General features: G+C 64.0%; 3 protein-coding genes across 15 annotated transcripts; 1 reads left to right on the top strand and 2 right to left on the bottom strand.

Annotated features, from left to right (window-relative positions):
• Positions 1-171: 171 nt before the first annotated feature.
• Positions 172-9713, bottom strand: NR2F6 (nuclear receptor subfamily 2 group F member 6). Of its 2 annotated transcripts, XM_085211909.1 has the most exons (6): positions 9521-9713; positions 9003-9095; positions 7034-7280; positions 4739-4833; positions 2487-3011; positions 172-1328 (listed from the first exon to the last, which is right to left on the bottom strand). In XM_085211909.1, exons 1-6 carry the CDS (start codon positions 9696-9698, stop codon positions 1054-1056), a joined length of 1413 nt encoding a protein of 470 aa, XP_085068035.1. In that variant the 5' UTR covers positions 9699-9713; the 3' UTR covers positions 172-1053. The 2 variants fall into 2 exon arrangements, with proteins under 2 accessions (XP_085068035.1, XP_085068034.1); XM_085211908.1 differs by lacking the exons at positions 9003-9095; positions 9521-9713 and having other exon boundaries at positions 7034-7717.
• A 1695-nt stretch (positions 9714-11408) lies between these two features.
• USHBP1 (USH1 protein network component harmonin binding protein 1) lies at positions 11409-15794 on the bottom strand. 12 transcript variants are annotated; one of them, XM_085211901.1, is made up of 13 exons: positions 14985-15793; positions 14784-14893; positions 14527-14712; positions 14356-14457; positions 14146-14276; positions 13922-14062; positions 13759-13841; positions 13363-13492; positions 13053-13287; positions 12808-12984; positions 12648-12730; positions 12449-12571; positions 11413-11829 (listed from the first exon to the last, which is right to left on the bottom strand). In XM_085211901.1, the coding sequence occupies exons 1-13, from the start codon at positions 15409-15411 to the stop codon at positions 11535-11537; spliced, it is 2223 nt and encodes a 740-aa protein (XP_085068027.1). In that variant the 5' UTR covers positions 15412-15793; the 3' UTR covers positions 11413-11534. The 12 variants fall into 12 exon arrangements, with proteins under 12 accessions (XP_085068025.1, XP_085068016.1, XP_085068023.1 ...); XM_085211902.1 differs by having other exon boundaries at positions 11595-11812; positions 13053-13492; XM_085211898.1 differs by having other exon boundaries at positions 11411-11829; positions 13053-13492; positions 14356-14712; positions 14985-15794.
• Positions 15795-15856: 62 nt separating this feature from the next.
• Positions 15857-18866, top strand: BABAM1 (BRISC and BRCA1 A complex member 1). The gene is made up of 9 exons (XM_085211911.1): positions 15857-15995; positions 16700-17015; positions 17086-17144; positions 17235-17355; positions 17699-17777; positions 18031-18055; positions 18191-18320; positions 18411-18497; positions 18569-18866. The coding sequence occupies exons 2-9, from the start codon at positions 16719-16721 to the stop codon at positions 18767-18769; spliced, it is 999 nt and encodes a 332-aa protein (XP_085068037.1). The 5' UTR covers positions 15857-15995; positions 16700-16718; the 3' UTR covers positions 18770-18866.
• Positions 18867-19230: the final 364 nt, after the last annotated feature.

Raw genomic sequence — 19230 nt, forward strand, 5'->3', positions numbered from 1 at the left:
CCCCCGTGGAGAAACCTTTGCAGTCACGTGTAATGGCATTGATTCCTCGTGAGGAATCTTTAGAATGGAGAGCATCTCCCAGAGCTGCCCCCAAACCCACAGCATTTCAATGGCTTCACCCTCTGATGGGGGGTGGTCTGAGCACCCCCCCATCCAGCAGCACCGCCAGCCTTGTAAGAAACATCTTTATTGATGTCCGTTAATTGGTTTAGTATCATTGAACAAGGATTATAGGGTTGGTTTTTTTCAGTGAATCAATCTAAATGACTGCTCCCCCCCCCGACCCTGCACTGCTCACACAGTGCGTACCCCTGAGACGCAGAGCCCCGCTGCAAGGACCTGGGGGGGGGGTGGTCCCCCCCCCCCCCCTGGATTTTTGGTTCCCCCCACCACCTGCATCCCTCTCACGGGGTCCTGACTTAGAAATGAAGCATGAGAACAGAGCGTAGTGGGAGGATGCTCACATCCATCCCCCAACCCCAAATCTGTGGGGGGAGCCAAGCACCAAGCAGGCAGTGGGGATGGAGTGAGCCACAGGGGCCGGGCTGGGTGCCGTGCACCCAAAGACTCCTTTCGTTGCACCCACCTGTGCACGGTGCTCTGTGACCCCATCCCATCTTCCCCATCCTCCCCAACACCACCCTGTGCCCCCCAGGGAGAGGGGTGAGCATTCCTCTGCTCCCGGGTTGGTGCTTCAGTCCTGGAGGATAGGTCTGTCCTGGGAGGGTACAAAGGGGCTTTTCAGAGCCTCCCATCTGTGTGCTCCATCACCTCCACCCCGACGTCTGCAATTCGGGTGGGGGTCCCAGAGCCCCTTCCCAGAGCCAGGACCGCTGCCGGGGCTGCGTGATGGGGTCTAGGAAAAGTCCAACATCCACCTGCAGTGAGGAGTGGTACCTTTGGGTTCCGGAGCACGGGGTTGTGGCCATGCAGCTCTCAGGGTTCCCCTTCTCTTGGCACAGTTCTGACTCCCCCGGGTGGCACCGCAGCACCGCAGGGCAGCATCTGGGGAGGGCTGGCATCGCAGTGTGTCCCCAGGGAGCATCGCCATCCCTACTGCCCCGTCCCGTAGGGCCAGTTGAAGGTGCTCCCAGACAGCAGCATGTCCCTGATTAGTGTTTCGATGGGCGTCTTCCCCACCAGGCGCATGAAGAAGAGCTGTGAGATGAGGGCTGCAGGCACGGCACGCAGGGCAGGCAGGCGCAGCAGGAGCCTCCCGAAGCGCTGCGGCTGCGATGGGTACTGAGAGCGCACGTACTCCGTCAGTGCCACCTGAGCCTTCTCCTGCAGCCCCTCCACGTGTGCCGGGTCCGACAGGCCGCAGGCGTCTGGAAGGGGAGATGGGGAGGGGTTAGGAGGGGATTCTGTGGGCGGGGAGCATCCCCGTGAGTGCCCCCACATCCCCATGGGATCCTCCCCAGCATCGCTGCTGGACAACCCGCATCCCTAAGAAGCCCTGCATCCCAACTGAGACCCCTGCGTCCTCATGGGACTTCCTGCACCCCCATGGGACCCCCGCATACCTACGGGAACCCCTTCATTCCCTATTGGATGCCTGCATCGCCACAGGAACCCCGCATCACTGTGAGGACCCCTCTGCCCATTCCAGGTGTGATGCTGAGCCCCCCGCCTATGCCCACCCTTTGCAGGGACACCCCACACTGTCTGTGGGGACCAGGATCCCCCTCTATCCCTCAGTCTGTACTCCATCACATTGTTCCATCTGCAAAGAGCTCTGCAGCACCTGTGGGGCACCAGGCACCCCCTCTGCAATGCTCAGCATCCCCAAACCCCTATAGGACGCAGAGCTCCCAGCTGTGTGGGGTGGATGTAGGGCTCAAGGGATGCTCATGGTACCCAAACCCCCATGGGACGCAGAGCTCCCAGCTGTGTGGGGTGGATGTAAGGCACACAGGATGCTCACAGTACCCAAACCCCCATGGGACGCAGAGCTCCCAGCTGTGTGGGGTGGATGTAAGGCACACAGAATGCTCACAGTACCCAAACCCCAATAGGATGCAGAGCTCCCAGCTGTGAGGGGTCTGTGCAGAGCTCAAGGGATGCTCACGGTACCCAGACTCCAACAGGATGCGGAGCTCCCAGCTGTGTGGGGTGGATGTAAGGCACACAGGATGCTCACAGTACCCAAACCTCCATGGGATGCAGAGCTCCCAGCTGTGTGGGGTGGATGTAAGGCACACAGGATGCTCACGGTACCCAAACCCCATGGGACGCAGAGCTCCCAGCTGTGTGGGGTGGATGTAAGGCACACAGGATGCTCACGGTACCCAAACCCCCATGGGACGCAGAGCTCCCAGCTGTGTGGGGTGGATGTAAGGCACACAGGATGCTCACAGTACCCAAACCCCATGGGACGCAGAGCTCCCAGCTGTGTGGGGTGGATGTAAGGCACACAGGATGCTCACGGTACCCAAACCCCCATGGGATGCAGTCAGCTGTGCAGGGTGGACGCGGTGCCGACCTACCCGGCGTGAAGAGCGCGATGGCTTTGAGGCAGCTGTACTCAGCTGAGTCCACCTGCAGCCGGTTGAGCTTCTCCACCTGATCCTGGAAGATGCGGATCTGGTCCATGAAGGAGACAACGCGGTCGGCCGACATGGGGGAGGCGTGGAAGCCAGCAGCTGCCAGCAGCGGGGCCATGTGCAGCGGCAGCGCCGACTGCGCCGCGTTGAGCACGAAGAGCTCGCTCCAACTGAGCCGCAGCAAAGCCACCTGGTCTGAGACGGGCAGCTCGGGGAAGAAGGGGATGTTGCGTGCCCACTCCACCGTGCTGAAGAGCAGGCGGGCGGCCAACTCGCAGATGTTGTCGATGCCCATCACGCTGCCCTGCTGCGCGTACTGAGAGCCGTAGCGGGCGGCAGGGTAGGGCTCAGCCCGCAGCAGCTGTGAGATGAGCTCGGATACGGGCTGCCCGTTGAAGTACTCCCCGCTGGGCATGGCTGTGGGGCTGGCGCTGGAGTGGGTGGGGGGGATGCGGCCCCTCTGCACGGCTGTGGGGGAGTAAAGGAGGGGGGTCGGATATGAGTGCATTTGGCACCTGGCACCCACGGGTGCCCACAGCCCCAGGAACAACCCTACAAAGCACCCTGCATGCATGATGGACCCCCCACTGGACCCCTGGCATCCCTATTGGATCCCCTGTGTCCCCATTGGACCCCCTGCATCCCTACAAAGCGCCCTGCATCCCCAGTGCACCCCATACATCCCTAAAAAGCTCTCTGCATCCCCAGTGCACCCCATACATCCCTACAAAGCTCTCTGCATCCCCACTGCACCCCATACATCCCTAAAAAGCTCTCTGCATCCCCATTGCACCCCATACATCCCTACAAAGCTCTCTGCATCCCCATTGGATCCCCTGCATCCCTACAAAGCTCCCTGCATCCCTACTGGACCCTATACATCCCCATCAGACCCCCTGCATCCCTCATGGACCCCCTACATGCCTACAAAGCGCCCTGCATCCTCATTGCACCCCATACATCCCTACAAAGCGCCCTGCATCCCCATTGGAACCCCTGCATCCCTACAAAGCTCCCTGCATCCCTACTGGACCCTATACATCCCCATCAGACCCCCTGCATCCCTCATGGATCCCCTGCATCCCTACAAAGCGCCCTGCATCCCCATTGCACCCCATACATCCCTACAAAGCTCTCTGCATCCCCATTGGATCCCCTGCATTCCTACAAAGCTCCCTGCATCCCCATTGCACCCCATACATCCCTACAAAGCTCTCTGCATCCCCATTGCACCCCATACATCCCTACAAAGCTCTCTGCATCCCCATTGGAACCCCTACATCCCCATTGGAACCCCTACATCCCTACAAAGCTCCCTGCATCCCCATTGCACCCCATACATCCCTACAAAGCTCTCTGCATCCCCATTGGATCCCCTGCATCCCTACAAAGCTCCCTGCATGCCCACAGGACCCCCTGCACCCCTCATGAACCCCCTCCATCCCCACAAACAGGATCCCTCTGGAGCCCCACAGCACGCAGGGACCCATCCTGCACCCCACCACCCACAGCCCCACGGACAGCAGCCGCCTCACAGCTCTCCCAGCATCCCATAATGGCAGCAGTGGGTCTGGGACAGTGCCAATGCCCAACCCCACACCGTGCCATGCCGTGCCCCACCGTGCTGGCACTGCAGCCTCACTGCTGGCAAAGCTGCCCAAGGTCACCCCATTTATTAACAAACAAACCTTCCAAGTGTCGTTAACCCCGGGGCACTCCCCTCCCTAATTGCATGCAGGGAGGGCCATCTTTCAGCCCCCCCCCCCCCACCCCCCACCCCTCTATTAGTGCCCACTATTTGCTCAGGCCTTAGTAATTAATTTATGGGCTGTTCACGAGCCACTTAAATGAGAGCTCTAAATCATGCTAAGTGGCAATAATGCCATTTCGGCTGCTTGGGGAGGAGGGAATTGCCATCCCACTTCCAGCATCCTCCCCCTGCTGCACACCACTGCCAGGCACTGCTCCGAGAACTAAATCCCATACGTAGCTAAAGGGAAGGTTAGTCTATGGGGGGGTGGGGGGGGGGGTTTAGGGGCTCCCCCATCACGACGAACCCCACAGGGCTGCAGCAAGGACGCACAAAGCCAACACCGCCCTGATCCGCTGCCTTGGGGAGGAAAAAAGGGGCAGCAAAAGGGGTCTGCAGTGAAGCTGGGGGCACAGGGCTGGCATCCCTGCAGTGCCATCGTTACCTTCCTTCCTCATCCCCACACGGAAGCACTTCTTCAGGCGGCAGTACTGGCATTGGTTGCGGTGGTGTTGGTCGATCTGGCAGTCACGGTTGGACCTGCAGGGGGGTGGAAATGGGGGGGGGTTTGCAGTGCGGTGCCACCGGGCACGGCCCCACAGCCTCCTCCCAGCACCTCCCCCCCACCCCCCCCCCCAAAAACACACACACACACACAGACACACACAGATGCTATGGTAACAGTGCCTGGGAGCTATTTCCAACAGACTGGGCTGAGAATCCCTATTTGCAGCTTTAGGACTGTGGGGTGGGATGGGGCTGCAGCCATGCAGTGCTCACGGGGGGTGTGTGTGTGTGTGGGGGGGGGGCACAGCTGTGGGAGGAATTCCAGCTACTTCCTATGGAGCTGTGGGACCAGGCTGCCTGGAGGGCTGGGTCCTGGGGGGGGTCAACCCCATAGAGTGATCCTTGGGTGTCAGATTTGGGTAAAAGGGCAGAGATGGGCTGGGAAAGCTGCCACAGCTCCCAAAGGCACAGCGATACCCACGGCCCTGTCTGCAGGAGACCCCCAGCAGAGCAAGGCGACAGCAGACGCGTGCATCCCAAAGCAGGAGGAAAAGGGATACGGGGGAAAGGAAGGCGCAGAGCAGCACAGCCACGGCGCACCTGGGAGCCCCAACACGGCCATCCTGATTCCAACACAGCTCCGGAGAGCAGCGCGCGGCCATTCCCAGCACTCCGACCCGCATTAATTCACCCGAACATCACCGCTGTGCCCAGCACAGAGCCTGCTGACATCTCCATCAGCACTGACCCCATTGCCGCCAACGGAGCTCGGCCCCACTGATGTGTGCAGGGAGCTGCGAAGCCGTGAGAACACGCAAGGCGGATACGGTGCTAATTATGTAATTAGAACGTGTAATTATTTAGTGCGAGAACTACACCGACTCCGACTCACTTTTAATATTCAAATGAGAGCAGCGTTGGCTTTGACTCCTTCCACAAAGCAGCACATTGCTCCCTGGCCTTCCAATGGGCTGTGGGAAACTCTGCTTTCCTGCCAGCGCTGGACCAAGGGGGGGGGGGAACTCATCCCAAAGGGGGGATGAGCGCAGAGCAGTGCCCTGCAGCACATGGGGCACAGAGCCCTACTGCCCTCAGGAGCCCCAATTTGGGGTCTCTTTGTTCCCCCTGCGCTCAGGGATCTCTCAGAATAGTGCGTGTTCCCCATCTCCCAAGAACTCATCCTGAGTTGATGCTGTGAGAGGAAGCAACAGAGCCTTTTCTCCCTCCTGATGTGCTGGGGAAAGCGAGGCAGTGCTGGGAGGATGCACGCCCTGCATCCCTGTATGCTGCATCCCTGCACGCTGATCTGCACCGCTGTGCCGGAGCAGAGATGCTGAGCGCGGGGGAGGAGGAATGTAGGCCACCCAAAGCAGAGCAACGCAGCACAGGGACGGAGGCACAGCAGGAGCAGCACTGCTCCCATCCCTCCCGCAGAGGTCAGAGCAGGCAGCACCCACACGTGGGTTGCTCAGTGGGGCGGTGTGGGGAGCACCAGCAGGATGTGCTGCAGGATCGGAGCTGTGTGAGCTCCATCCATTTGTGCCGCGTGGAGCCCACAGCTCGCGGGGATGAGAGCCTGCCGGCGGATCCGGAGTTGTGGCAGCCCCCAAAGTTGGGGGGGCCGGGGCAGGATCTGCGCCTGACCCCCAGCACCTCTGGATAAAACCCCTCCGGTGCCGTGCTGGTGCCGCTCTTGGGGCAGCGCAGCTGCGAGCGGAGTGACTCAGAGCCGTTTCCATGCTGGAAGGGCAATTAACACCGGGTGGTGACACCGGCACAGGGCTGGGGCACGGGGGGGGGATGGGGGTCCCGCAGGCGCTGGGGCAGAGGGGCCTCGTGCCGCAGCGGGGCCGCGGCGCGGCCACACCGGGGCCACCGGCACCGCTGCAACGGGGCGGCTGCAACGCCTCCAGCGAGCGGCACCGGGGCCGCCACCGCAGAGCCACCGTGCGGCCGCCCCCGGGGCCACGAAGCAGCCATCCCCGGGGCCACCGTACGACCGTCCCCAGGGCGGCGACGCAGCCACCTCCGGGCCACTCTCGGGGCTACGGTGCAGCCCATCTCCGGGCCACTGCGCTGCCGCTCCCTCGGCCACCAAGCAGCCACCAAGCAGCCACCAAGCAGCCACCCCCGGGCAACCGAGCGGCCATCTCCGGAGCACCGTGCGGCCGCCCGCGGGGACGCAGCGCAGCCACCCCGGGGGTCGCCCCCCGCCGCCCCCCTCCCCACCCACCTGCAGGTGTAGCTGAGGTTCCTGCGGATGCTGCGTTTGAAGAAGCTCTTGCAGCCCTCGCAGGTGAAGACGCCGTAGTGCTTCCCGCTGGATTTATCCCCGCACACCACGCAGTCCACCGCCGCTCCGGGCCGCTCCTCCTCGCCGTGCTCCGCGTCGCTGCCGCCGCCCGCGGGGGACGCCGCCTCCTCCGCCGTTCCTCCGCCGCCGTTGGGCTCTCCCCACCCGCCGGCCACCATGGCCATGGCTGCGGGTCAGCGCCGCATGGAGCGGAGCGAGTTCGGCAAGTTTTCCTGGGGCTGGCTTGGGTTCGGTTGGCTTTTTGGTTTTCTTTTCTCCTTCGGTGGGTTGGGGGTGGGGGAGGTGGGGAAGGGAGCGGGGTTTTTTTTTTTTTTTTGGCTGTTGTTGTTCGGCTGTTTGGATCTCGTTCTCCTCCTCCCCCCCCCCCCTTCCTTTCTGCTCGCCGCTAAGATCAGCGGGGGGGCCCCGCGCAAACTTTGCGACGGGAGCGGGGCGCGGCGCGCAGCATCACCCCGGGGCTCCGCCGCATGCGGGAACCGCCGCTCCGCTCCTCCGCTCCGCGCGGCCCCGGGAGGACGGACGGACGGACGGACGGACAGATGGACGGAAGGAGGAGGCGGTGGCGCTGCCCCCCTCCCCCCCGCCGACCCGACCCCCCCCCCTCCCTACGGGCCCCGCCGCCGCCGCCGCCGCATGCAGCCGGGCCGGCGGGACCCGCTCCCCGCGCCCCGGGCTCTCCCCGCCTCCCGCGAAAGAGCAAAGTTCAGCCGCTGCCGCGGTGGCCGCCCTGGATGCTCCTCCCCGTCCTCCTCCCCTTCCGCTCACCGCCCGCCGGGTCCTGCCCCGCTGCCCCCCACCCCGCCCCGCCCCGGCCCCGGCCTCGTCCTCGGCTCCCCCCCCCCCCCGCACCGCCTCCGTGCCCCCCTTCGTACCCCGTCGCCCTTCGCTGTGGCACCGCGGGGGGAGCGGGGCCGTCCCCGCAGTGCTCGGGGGGGGATCAGGGCCGAGCGGTGGGGGGGGGAAGCTGCGGGAATCGGTCCCGCGTGGGTGCACGCAATGGGGACGCGGACACGGCGGGACAGACGGGACGGGGAGGGGGATGGGATGGAGGGTGGGACGGGGGGGGCACAGGGATGGGGACGGAAGGGGATGGGGACAGAGATGCAGGGATGGGCAGAGGGCAGAAGGGTGCGGGGTGGGATTGAGATGGGGAGAGGGCAGAAGGACGCGGGACAGAAGGGGACACAGGGAGGGGGACACGGTGGGATGGAAAGGGGACGGGGCAGAAGGGCACAGGGACGTGGGGGCACAGGATTGGGGGCACACAGCGATGGAGTCCTGCAGCTTTGGGATCCCTCAGGCCTGAGCTCCGTGCAGCCTTACAAAATGTGTTCATCATGTGGTTAATTAATGAAGTCAGCCCAACCAGAGCTCGTCAGCTGGCCCTGCAAGGCCGGTGGGCTGGGGGTGCCCGAGGTGCCGCTCCTGGTTAATTATTAACGAAGGAATAAACTGCACACAGAGGTGGCTGCCTGTGGGACAGCCCTATGGCTGCGCCTTCACCTTTCGCCTTGGGGCCAAACTCCCCCTGGCAGCGCAGTGCATCCCACACCTCGTGGGGGGAACCCTGCAGGGAACGGGGCTGGAGGTGCGGGTTGGCACCGCCGGCATCCCCAGCCCTGAAGGGAAAGAGAAGCGAGGAAGGTCGGGTAAAAAAGAAATAAGAAATAAATAGAGCAAAGCGAAGCAAAGCGCAAAGGCCACGGAGCAGCAGAGGGAGACGGATGGCAGCTCCGGCCATAAATAAAACCTCCATTTCCTCCTGTCTGCAGGGATCCGTGCTCACGCGGTACCTGCGTGCACAGAGCGGGGCTGCGGGATGGCAGTGAGCCGTGTGGGGCTGGGGGCTGCTGCTGGAGGGGGGGGGGGTCCTGAGGGCGGCCCCCACCTGCAGCCATCCCCGCAGCTCCTTTCTCCTCTGTCAGACGGTGATTTATGGCCCTTTCCCTGCCTCTCTCCCTCCTCCTCGCCCCCTGCAAAAAATAATAATCCAAGAACAAAGGAGGAAATTGGATCCCCCCCCCCCCGGCGCTGCCCGCCCCGCCATGGGAGCCGTGTTTGTTTTGACGTTGGTGTCCAGTGGGCGAAGGCGTTTGATCTCCGTTGGAATTCCTCCTTCCTCGCCCTGCTCCGCTGCCTCACCCGCACAAAAAGGGCCCCCGTGTTTCGGGCCGCCTCGTTTTGTGCCGCTCGGTTTCACGCCGGTGCGTTCGGCACCCAGCTGCGCGTTGTGCCAATGCATTTTGTCAGGAGTGCATTTGGCACTGGTGCGCTTCATCCCGGTGCGTTCTGTGCAAATGTTTTTTCTGCCAATGCATTTCGTGCCGCCCTACTGCTCTGCGTCCCCTGATCCTCCCCCCCTTTCTCCCCCCCCCCCTCTTTCTCCTGCATCCTCTGATCTGGAGGTTGAGAAATCAATCGGTGCCCATTTGGCCGCGCTGGGTTTGCAGTGCCATCGCTGACCCATTTCCCAGCAGCGGGGCTGCAGTGCAGCTGTGCGCCCTGCACACCCACCAGCAGCACTGCCTGGATTTGTGCTGGTGGCCGTCTGTCCATCCGTCTGTCCATCCGCCTGTCCATCCATCCCCGCTTTTGGAACCCAATGAGGACGTGCAGCCCTGCGAGTGCAGAACGGGAGCTCCGCTCCTTCCTCTGTTCTCAGCCCATCCCCTGCCCTGTTCCCCCCACCCCGGGGCTGTGTGCAGAGCAGTGCTGCCGTGAGGAGAGGTCGCAGGGCTCCGTATCACCACACCCCCACTGGATCTGGCTGCAGGTCTACGCCTGCAGCTGCATGTGGTGTGCGCTCACGCATGCACACGCACACACGTGGAGTCCCACTCCCCCCAACCCCTCATAGAGAGGCAGTTTTGCCCCCCAGCCCTATGCTGGGAGACCTCATCCCCTCCTCAACCCCAGCCCCTGTTGGCAGCTGCCCCCCACCTCCCTCCAGCTGCTCCCACATTGAGGGCCGCTCCCTGCCCTGCATTCCTGGGGCTATCAGATCCCACACCCCCGGCCCCCACCCCGGCACTGCTGGACGCTCCCTCCCCGGGGGCCAGGACTCACTGTTCCCCCACCTCCTACTGCACCCATGGGGCGCTCCCCATTGCCACGCACAAGTCCCAGCCCTGTGCCCCCCCGGCACAACCCCCCACCCTATGCTCCGTGGGAATGGCCACAGCCCCACATTGGGTCCTTCCCTTGGGGTGTTGGGGCTTTGCGGGTGCCCTGGGTCTCCTGGCAGCACGTGGGGAGCAACTGAGGCATGGGGAGGGCCTGGGGTGGCCGCGTTTTGCAAACCACCATCGAGCACAGAGGAATCGTGGGCAGCTGCAGGTTTGTGGGTGAAGCAATGGAGTCCTGCTGCCCCGTTCCTGGTAGCAGCTCTGGGGGCACTGGGGTTGGGGAGGGGGGGGGGGGGTTATCCCTGGGCTGGGGCTGTCTGCGCCTCCTCCTCCCAGCACCCGGGACATGAAAGCCACCAGAACGCCCCGACCCTTTCACGAGGCTCTCGGTGAAGCCTGACCCCGGCACAAAGCCCCCAGGAGAACATTTGAATCTGAAAAGGGGTCTGAGCATGGAGCCCTGACCTTCAACCCACGGGTCAGCCCATCCACACCGCTGCCAGTGACCCCCCCGGAACCCCCGACGAGGCAGCCTTGTCCCGGCCGAGACAGCAGCCCTGCAGCCCCACTGTGCATCCCTACATCCCTGCGTCCCCACCGTGCATCCCTGCCCTGCACTTCTGCATCCTTCCAGCTCTGTGTCCCTGCAATCCCCCTGCGCACCCCTCCATGTCCCCAGAGTGCTGACGGCCCCACTCCTGCTCTTTCCCCCTAACAGAACGTTTTCAAGGGATCTTTAGCAACGTGGTCATGTATTATATGCTTATAAACATCTGTGCCCTACAATTCTGCCCCCTGCATCCCTGCCCAGAATCCTTATGTCCCCATGCCCCATCCCTGCCTGGAATCCTTGTATCCCCATACCCCACACCCTGGTGTCCCTGCCCCCCAATTTCTGCCCACCCCACACCCCCCGTCTGCCCACCCACCATCTGGATATCGATCTGCTGAGCCTTGAACTCCTCAGCAGTTCGTCCCCAGGGTGCTGCAGCCCTCCACCCCCTCCCCCCCCTCCCCGCAGCCCCGTGCTTCAGTCTCCCCAGCGCCCCACACATCCCGCAGCCCCACACGCATCTTCACCCCACGCTCACCCCACTTCTGCTGGGCTCTCATTGCTGTGGGGGACGCACGGACGCCTCCAACCCCGCTCCCCCCCCCCCAGCCCCCGACCCCGTGCGGGGTCACTGCTCCTCTTCCTCCTGAATATGCATGGGGCCACCGCCGTCACCTTTGATCCCGCGTCAGGGCGAACGGAACGGCTTCATCTGGGGCCGCGGGAGGGGAGGATGGCTTTGTTACAGGGATGAGCCGACCCCATAGCCCCCCATCAGCCCCCAGTGCGGCCGAGCCACAGCCACGAGCGTCAGTGCTTTATTGTCCCCGTGGACACAGCCTGTGTCCCTAAATGCAGGTCTCGCCGCCAGCCTTGTGCTGCTCCAAGGCCTGCAGCCGTCGTGCCAATGCCTGCATGCGCTGCGCCTGCTGCTGCTGCATGGCTCCTGCCCGGGCCTCCAGGTGCTGCAGCTGCGCTGCCTGCTTGTGCCGGGCACTGCGGTATGCCAGGGCCAGAGCACTGTGGGCACAGCATCACTGTGGGGTATGGGGATGGTATGGGGGCACTGCATCACTGTGGGGTATGGGGAGTATGGGGATGGTATGGGGGCACAGCACCACTATGGGGTATGGGGATGGTATGGGGGCACTGCATCTGTGGGGTATGGGGATGGTATGGGGACACAGCATCACTGTGGGTATGGGGATGGAATGGGGGCACAGCATCACTGTGGGGTATGGGGATGGTATGGGGGCACAGCATCACTGTGGGGTATGGGGATGGTATGGGGGCACTGCATCACTGTGGGTATGGGGATGGTATGGGGGCACTGCATCTGTGGGGTATGGGGATGGTATGGGGGCACTGCATCTGTGGGGTATGGGCTGCAGTGGGTGCAGTGCTACTATGGGGCATGGTGACAGTGTGCAGACAGGGAGAACAGAAAGGGACCGTGCTTTGTGCTTTGCAGGAAGGGTGCTTGCAGGAGGAGATCTTGCTTTGTGGCTGTGCAGGAAGGGAGGGCACTTTTGGGGTGTGCAGGAGGGCATAGAGTTTTGAGAAGGTGCAGGAAGGAACCGTGCTTTGGGGCACACAGGGGAGACGTGCAGCCAGGACATGCAGGAAAGCCCCATGGTTTAGGCTCCCCTTGCCCACCTGTGAGCATGGAAGGACTCTCTGGTGACGGTGATGCACTTCTTGTGCTGTGCACGGCTGACAGCACTGCTCTGCTCCAGGGACAGCACCAGGGCCTGTGCTCGGGCGTGCAGCTGCTCGATGCTGTTGGACACACGCATGGCAGTGCCCTGCACAGCACTGCAGTGAATGCAGCACTCCCGGAGCTGTGGGCCCTCACCGTGCCAATGCACGCTGCAGCTCCTGCGCCGTCCTCTCTGGGTCCGCAGGGCGCTGCGGTGCTGCTGCTCCCATCGGAGCATCCTGCAGAGAGCAGAGGGGGTCAGCAGCGTTGGGGGGGGGTCAGCACCGAGCAGCCCCCGGGATGCAGGGAGCCTCACCTCCTCGCTGCTGCTGGAGCTGCTGGAGGGGCTGTGAGCCCCCTGCTCCCGCTCCATGTGCTGCAGCACCAGGCGCAGCGCTGCCTCCCGTGGGCCCTGCGCAGCTGCCAGCACTTCCAAGCCCCTCTTCTCCCTCTCTGCCAACTGCAGCCGCATCCTCAGCTCGGCCATGGCCTCCTGGCAGAGCAACGCTGTCACCATCACCTCCCGTTGTCACCTCCCCGGGGGGACCTCGCTGTGCTCACCTTCAGCTCTGCTACCTCCCGCAGCAGCTCCGCTCTCTCTGGCCGCCTCCAGCCAGGCAGGAGGGCACGAGCATCCTGCAGAGCACGCTCAGCACGGGCACAGATGTCCCCACCGCAGCGGGATGGGGCACGGGTGGGTATGGGGACGTGGCTCAGGGACACCTGCACCGCCGCCTGCTCGGCACGCAGCTGGCGGATGGCCTCACGCAGGGCCCCCTCCTCTGACCCGTGGGTGCTGTGTGGACAGGGATGAAGGGGCAGTGAGGTGGGTGTGGGGTATTGGGACACCCTGGGGATGGGAATGGGGTACCTGTGCAGCCTGGGGCAGGAGCTGACCCCGCTCTCCTCCTGCCTGTTTGGCTCAGCTTGGACCTGGAGCTGCAGGCTCTGTGTGGGGCTGGGCCCACGGCCATGCTCTGCGCTCTGCTTCCCCATGGCTCCTGGGAATGGGACAGGTGGTGTGACCAGAGCGTGCTCAATGCAGTTGTGCCAGCACCCAGGATGCCCACATCCCCCTGCACCCCTCAGAGCCCTCAGAATCCCCACAAAATCACATTATATACCCCTGCATGCCTGCAGCATCTTCCCAATATCCTCCCACCATCCCCTCAACACTCCTCATACAGCCTCCCTCCTCCATCCCCCCAGCATCCCGCAGATGACCCCCAGCATCCCCACATCCCGCATCCCCCAGCTTGGCACTCACCAGCATCGGGGCCGTGCCCATCCCTGCCCAGTTTTGCCCACATCCGTTCCAGCAGTGCAGCATAGGCGTCCACGCAGCGCTCACTGCACACAGAGGGGCTCAGCGCAGCGCTGGGGCTGTTCCCCCCCCCACACCCCCATCCCCATCCCATCCCCATCCCCACCTGCAGTGCAGTGCCAGGCGCAGCGCGCTGCTGCATGACTCGTGCTGCCCCAGCACCATGCTGAGCCGCTCCGAATCGCTCTTGCAGTCGTGCAGAGCAGCCGAGAGCTGCTGGTTCACCTCCTTCAGCCTCTCCATGTGCCTGTGCATCGCTGCCCGGTCAGCTCTGTGCCTCAGTTTCCCCACCAGAGGTGCTCAGCAGTTGCTGGGGTTGGGAGGACTCACCCCTGTAGCTGTCGCATCCTCTCCTCCAGCTCCTGGCTGGCACCCTCTGAGTGCAGGGGGGAGAGTGGGCTGTGGGGCTGAGCGCTATGGGGCTGAGCTTCGTCGTAGCTCAGGATGCAGCTGGACAAGTCCTGCAGAGGGGACAAGCAGAGCCCGGCACTGAGGGGAATCCCCTAAACGGAGCCCCATCCACCCTTGCCCCACACTCACCTGGGGGTCCCCCATTCCTGGAGCACTGCTGAGCCCCACGGTGTCACCCCCAGCACCACCCATTCCTTCCAGCCTGGCCAGAGCCTCCTGCAGCTCCCACACCTGTGTGAGCACAGTGCTGAGCCCAGGGCCCAAACCGTGGGGCTCCCACCGGTGCTGCCCCACACCCACCTTCCCCTGCAGCCGCTCGCGCTCCCCCTGCAACGCCTGCAGTGCATCCGTGGTGCGGCTCAGCTCCTCGTCGCGGTCCCCCAGTGCCTCCCGCAGCGCTGCGTTCCTCGCCGCCGCCTCCAGCAGCCCCTCGCCCCTCTCCAGGCTCTGCCACGTCCCCGCCACGCGCTGCAGCTCCTCCAGGCTCTGGAGGCACAAGGCCATGGGGCAGAGCTCATCCCCGTGGTGTCGGGGCTGTCCGTGCCGCGCTGCCCCACCTGTGCCCACTCTGCTGGTGGTGCCGGCGTGCACCGATGTCGGCAGATGACGGCGCGTTCCAGCGAGCTGACGGCGTGCTGCAGGGCAGCAAAGAGGTCGGGGTGGGGGGCTGGGGAGAGGGCATGGGGTCAGCTCCTGGCGTGGCGTGGCATGTGGCACAGTGCATCACGGCAAGGCATGGCACGGAGCACTGCACCCACCTTCCGTCCCAGTGCCATCGAGCCCTTGAGGCTGCTGCCCATCGGGGCAGGGGCTGCTGGTGCACCCCGAGTGCTCCTCTTCCTCCCTATGGGGCAGATGCCGAGTGCTGTGGGGGTCCATGCAGGCCAGCAGCGTGGTGATGTGCTGCTCGTCCCCTGCTGCAGCTGTGTCCTCATCTTCATCCTCGTCCTCATCCTCATCCCTGCCTTTGTCCTCGTCCAGCCGCTCGCTTGCAAGGTGCAGTGGGGAGCAGGGGTTCTGTCCAGCCCGGCCCTGGGGGTCAAAATGTGCAGAGGGGGTGTCTGTGTGGTTGGGGTGCAGTGGGGCTGCCGCCAGATGCAGTTTGACAGAGATGGGGACAAAAAATGAGCTCCGGGGACCTGAAGCACCCTGTGCCCTCCGAGTCACCCCACTTGCCTCCTCCATCCCACGTCTCCTGCCAGCACCCGGCCCCACAGTTCAGCCCCACAGCTTGGCCCCACAGTGACCGGATCCCGCAATGACCGGATCCTGCTGCTGGTGGGGCCCCGCGGGGCCGCCCCTGGCCTTGGCCACTCTGTGTTCCTGCTGAGATTTCCTCTTCCTCAGCAGCCCCGCTGCATCCTGCACTTAACTGTTGCGCTGCCCTGCGCCGGGTGACGGCCATCCTGGGGGGCTCTGGGGGACCCCATCCCCACCCTGAGGCCCCCTCCGCCCCAGGCCCTCTCGTGCACGTGGCTGCCCACGGAGCCGGCTGGGAGCAGGCACTCTGCTCAGCGTCCTTGAGTGCAGCAGGATTTGCATGAGTGCAGGACGGTGTGCACGGATTTTTGGGGGTGCAGGAGGGTGCGCGCGTGGGTATTTGGAGTGCAGGGGCTGTTGCACGGCGGTGCACACGTGTTCGGGGTGCGGTGCGCGCCCGGGTGACACCACGTGTCAGGCAGCGCCGGGAGAACTACAACTCCCAGCAGCCCCTGCGAGGGGGGGCACTTCCGGGTTGCGCCGGGCGGGGCTCGGGCGGCTGAGAGCGGGTGAGAGCGCGGAGGGGCTGCGCGGGGATCAGGGGCAGCGGGGAGGGGGGGTCTGTGGGAGCCGGGGGGGTGCGGAGCGAGGGGGAGGGGACGAGAATGGGGTGCGTGGAACGGGAGGGAGTGGGGTGGGGGTGTATGGGGAGAGGGGGTGTGCAGAGTGCGGGGTGTGCAGAGGAGAGGGTGCACAAAGCTGGGGGTGCACAGAGCAAAGGGTGCAGAAAGCTGGGGGTGCACAGAGCTGGGGGTGCACGGAGCTGGGGGTGCATGGGTGTGGGGTGCACAGAGCTGGGGGTGCACAGAGCTGGGGGTGCACGGAGCTGGGGGTGCACAGAGCTGGGGGTGCATGGGTGTGGGGTGCACAGAGCTGGGGGTGCACGGAGCTGGGGGTGCACAGAGCAAAGGATGCACAGAGTTTGGGGTACACAGAGCTGGGGTTGCACGGATACGAGGTGCACAGAGCTGGGGGATGCACAAAGCTGGGGTTGCATGGTATGGGGTGCTCAGAGCAGGGGACGCGTGGGGTGCGGAGTGCACAGAGCAAGGAGTTTGTGGTTATGGGGCGCGCGGAGCAGGGGGTGCCTGGGGATGGGTCACACGGTATGCGTGGGGTATGGGATGCACTGAGCAAAGGGTGCGCAGAATGGGGAGAGCACGGATACGGGGTGCACAGAGCTGGGGGTGCAGTGACCCCCCACCCCTCACAGCCCCCCCCAGCGCGGTGCCATGGAGCGCAGCTGTGGGATGGACACGTCTGGGCCGGGCAGTGCTGCTGAGGAGGAGGAGGAGAAAGCTCCGGAGCAGCGGCCACGGACCCGCTCCAACCCTGAGGGTGCTGAGGATCGGGCATTGAGCGCTCAGAGCAGTGTGGGCAACCGCAGTGAGGGGGAGGGGGAGGCGGCCAGCAGTGAGGACAGCCCGCAGGGCACCGCAGCCCCCGATGGCACCGCCTGGCCCGGCCCTGCACACCCCCCCCCCGAGGTGCAGGTGAAGACGCCGAGGGTGAACTGCCCTGAGAAGGTGGTGAGTGCGTGGTTCTGGGGGTTGGGCTCGGTTGTGGGGTGCAGGGCTCAGCCGTGGGGGTCTCACCCAGATCATCTGCCTGGATCTGGCTGAGGAGATGGCTCTACCCAAGCTGGAGTCGTTTAATGGGTGAGTGAGTGGTGGGGCTGGCGTGGGGAGGGGGTGAGAGGGGGGGACCCTGCTGAGCACTGTGCCCCCCCACCCCCCCCATCCTGGCAGCTCCAAGACCAACGCACTGAACATCTCGCAGAAGATGATTGAGATGTTTGTGAGGACAAAGCACAAGATTGACAAGAGCCACGAGTTTGCACTGGTGGTGGTGAACAATGATGCCACGTGGGTGAGTGGGGATGGGGTGGGATGGGGCAGGATGGGGATGGGGAGGGGGATGGGAATGGGATGGGGATGAAATGGGGATGGGATGGGGATGGGGATGGGGATGGGGATGGGAATGGGATGGGGATGAGGATGGGGATGAAATGGGGATGAAATGGGGATGAAATGGGGATGGGATGGGATGGGAATGGGGATAAGGATGGGGATGGGGATGGGATGGGATGGGGATGGGGATAAGGATGGGGATGGGGATGGGGATAAGGATGGGGATGGGGATGGGGATGGGATGGGGATGGAGATGGGATGGAGATGGGATGGCTCTGTGACCCTTACCTGCCCCCTCCCAGCTTTCAGGGTTCACCTCTGACCCCCGTGAGGTCTGCAGCTGCCTCTATGACCTGGAGACCGTCGTCTGCAAGTCCTTCAGTATCCGCTGATACTGGGGCAGGAAGGGGTCCCAGTCCATTCCTGCAGAGGGCAGAGACCCACGGTGCCCCTGGTGCAGCCGAGTTTGTGCCATGGGTGTGATGGCAGCTCCTCCACAGCCATCAACTGGCATTTCTGGAGGTTTTGCCCCCAGTTTTGTCCCATTCTGCTGCATCCCTTGCGTGTGTTGGGTTTGGTTATGGGGAGTGGGAGGGCTCTGTGTGCCAGCACTGCTCCTTACCTCGCACTGCAGATCTGGATGGGCTCTTCAACCTCATGTGAGTCCATACAGCTGGGAGGCAGCGCTGGGGGGAGAGTCAGGGCTGGAAGCTCCCAGCGCAGAGCAGCCCCTGGGGGGTGTTATTGGGGTGGGGGGGCATTGCGTGGCGCTCAGTCCCAGCATGGCATCGCAGCCAGCAGAAGATCGAGCTGCCGGTGACAGACAACGTGCAGACCATCCCACCACCCTACGTGGTGCGCACCATCCTGGTGCTCGGCCGCCCTGGCTGCCAGCCCCAGTTCTCTGTGTCAGAGCAGATGAAGGTAAGGACCCACCCCCTCCTCAGCCCCTGGGCTGAACCCAGTTTCTGTATGCTGGTGCATGCAGAGCCGTGCTCGCTTTTCCCCCCGCAGAAGATGCTGCAGTGCCCCTATTTCTTCTTTGATGTTGTCTACATCCACAATGGAGCGGAGGAGAAGGAGGACGAGACCAGCTGGAAGGTGTGCATGGAAGGGGTGGGGGGAGACAGCGCTGTGCCACCCCCCTGCTGCCCACATCCTTTGCCCCTCAGGAGCTGTATGCCTTCTTTGGCAGCCTGGACACCAAGGGCACCAACTACAGGTACGAGGTGACGCTGACGGGGCCAGCGGTGGAGCTGCACAACTGCATGGCCAAGCTGCTGGCGCATCCCCTGCAGAGACCCTTCCAGAGCCATGCAGCATACAGCCTGCTGGAGGGGGACGAGCCCCCCGAAGTGGAGGCCACCGTCTGAGCTGGGGAGGGGCCACCCCATGGCCACCACACCGTTGGGTTTGGGTGCATGGCCGTGGAAATGGAGAAAAAAGAGGTGTTTTCCTGCCTGGCTGTGATGGCGGTGTGGTTTCTGTACTGGAGATGTGGGGGAGGTGAGGACGCCCAGGGGGACAAAGGGTGTTTGTGGGGGATGCGGTGGGGATGGCAGGGGATATCCGGAGGCACAGGGCAGCACTGGGGCTGCTGCTGGACGTGGTGAGGGGTTGGGGGAGGGGTTACAGGGAGGCTCCGGGTGGTGACGATGCAGAGTAGTGGGAAGCATCGGACGGTTGTGCACAGCACTGCGCAGTGCTATTGCAGGGCACCGTGTGCAATGCTGGAACCCGACACTGGGCGGTGCTGGTGCGCAGCGCTGGGCGGCACCGGCGCGGGCAGGGGGCGCTGCAGCTCAGCACTCGTGGCTACGCCCCCTCCGCTCTC

The sequence above is a fragment of the Meleagris gallopavo genome, chromosome 30, assembly GCF_905368555.1.
Source record: "Meleagris gallopavo chromosome 30, MGAL_WU_HG_1.1, whole genome shotgun sequence".
Taxonomy (NCBI): domain Eukaryota; kingdom Metazoa; phylum Chordata; class Aves; order Galliformes; family Phasianidae; genus Meleagris; species Meleagris gallopavo.

Excerpts from the sequence above, each read along its gene's own strand:
- NR2F6 (XM_085211909.1), bottom strand. The coding sequence starts at position 9,698 with ATGGATGGACAGGCGGATGGACAGACGGATGGACAGACGGCCACCAGC. Across the intron at positions 9,096-9,520 it reads GGCACCGATTGATTTCTCAA|TTTTGCAGGGGGCGAGGAGG; the intron begins CCTCCAGATCAG and ends TGGATTATTATT. Across the intron at positions 4,834-7,033 it reads AACCTCAGCTACACCTGCAG|GTCCAACCGTGACTGCCAGA; the intron begins GTGGGTGGGGAG and ends ACCCCCCTGCAG.
- USHBP1 (XM_085211890.1), bottom strand. The coding sequence starts at position 15,411 with ATGGAGGAGGCAAGTGGGGTGACTCGGAGGGCACAGGGTGCTTCAGGT. Across the intron at positions 14,277-14,355 it reads CAGGAATGGGGGACCCCCAG|GACTTGTCCAGCTGCATCCT; the intron begins GTGAGTGTGGGG and ends TCCCCTCTGCAG. Across the intron at positions 12,985-13,052 it reads GGGAGGTAGCAGAGCTGAAG|GAGGCCATGGCCGAGCTGAG; the intron begins GTGAGCACAGCG and ends TTGCTCTGCCAG.
- BABAM1 (XM_085211911.1), top strand. The coding sequence starts at position 16,719 with ATGGAGCGCAGCTGTGGGATGGACACGTCTGGGCCGGGCAGTGCTGCT. Across the intron at positions 17,145-17,234 it reads AAGCTGGAGTCGTTTAATGG|CTCCAAGACCAACGCACTGA; the intron begins GTGAGTGAGTGG and ends CCATCCTGGCAG. Across the intron at positions 18,498-18,568 it reads AGGACGAGACCAGCTGGAAG|GAGCTGTATGCCTTCTTTGG; the intron begins GTGTGCATGGAA and ends TTTGCCCCTCAG.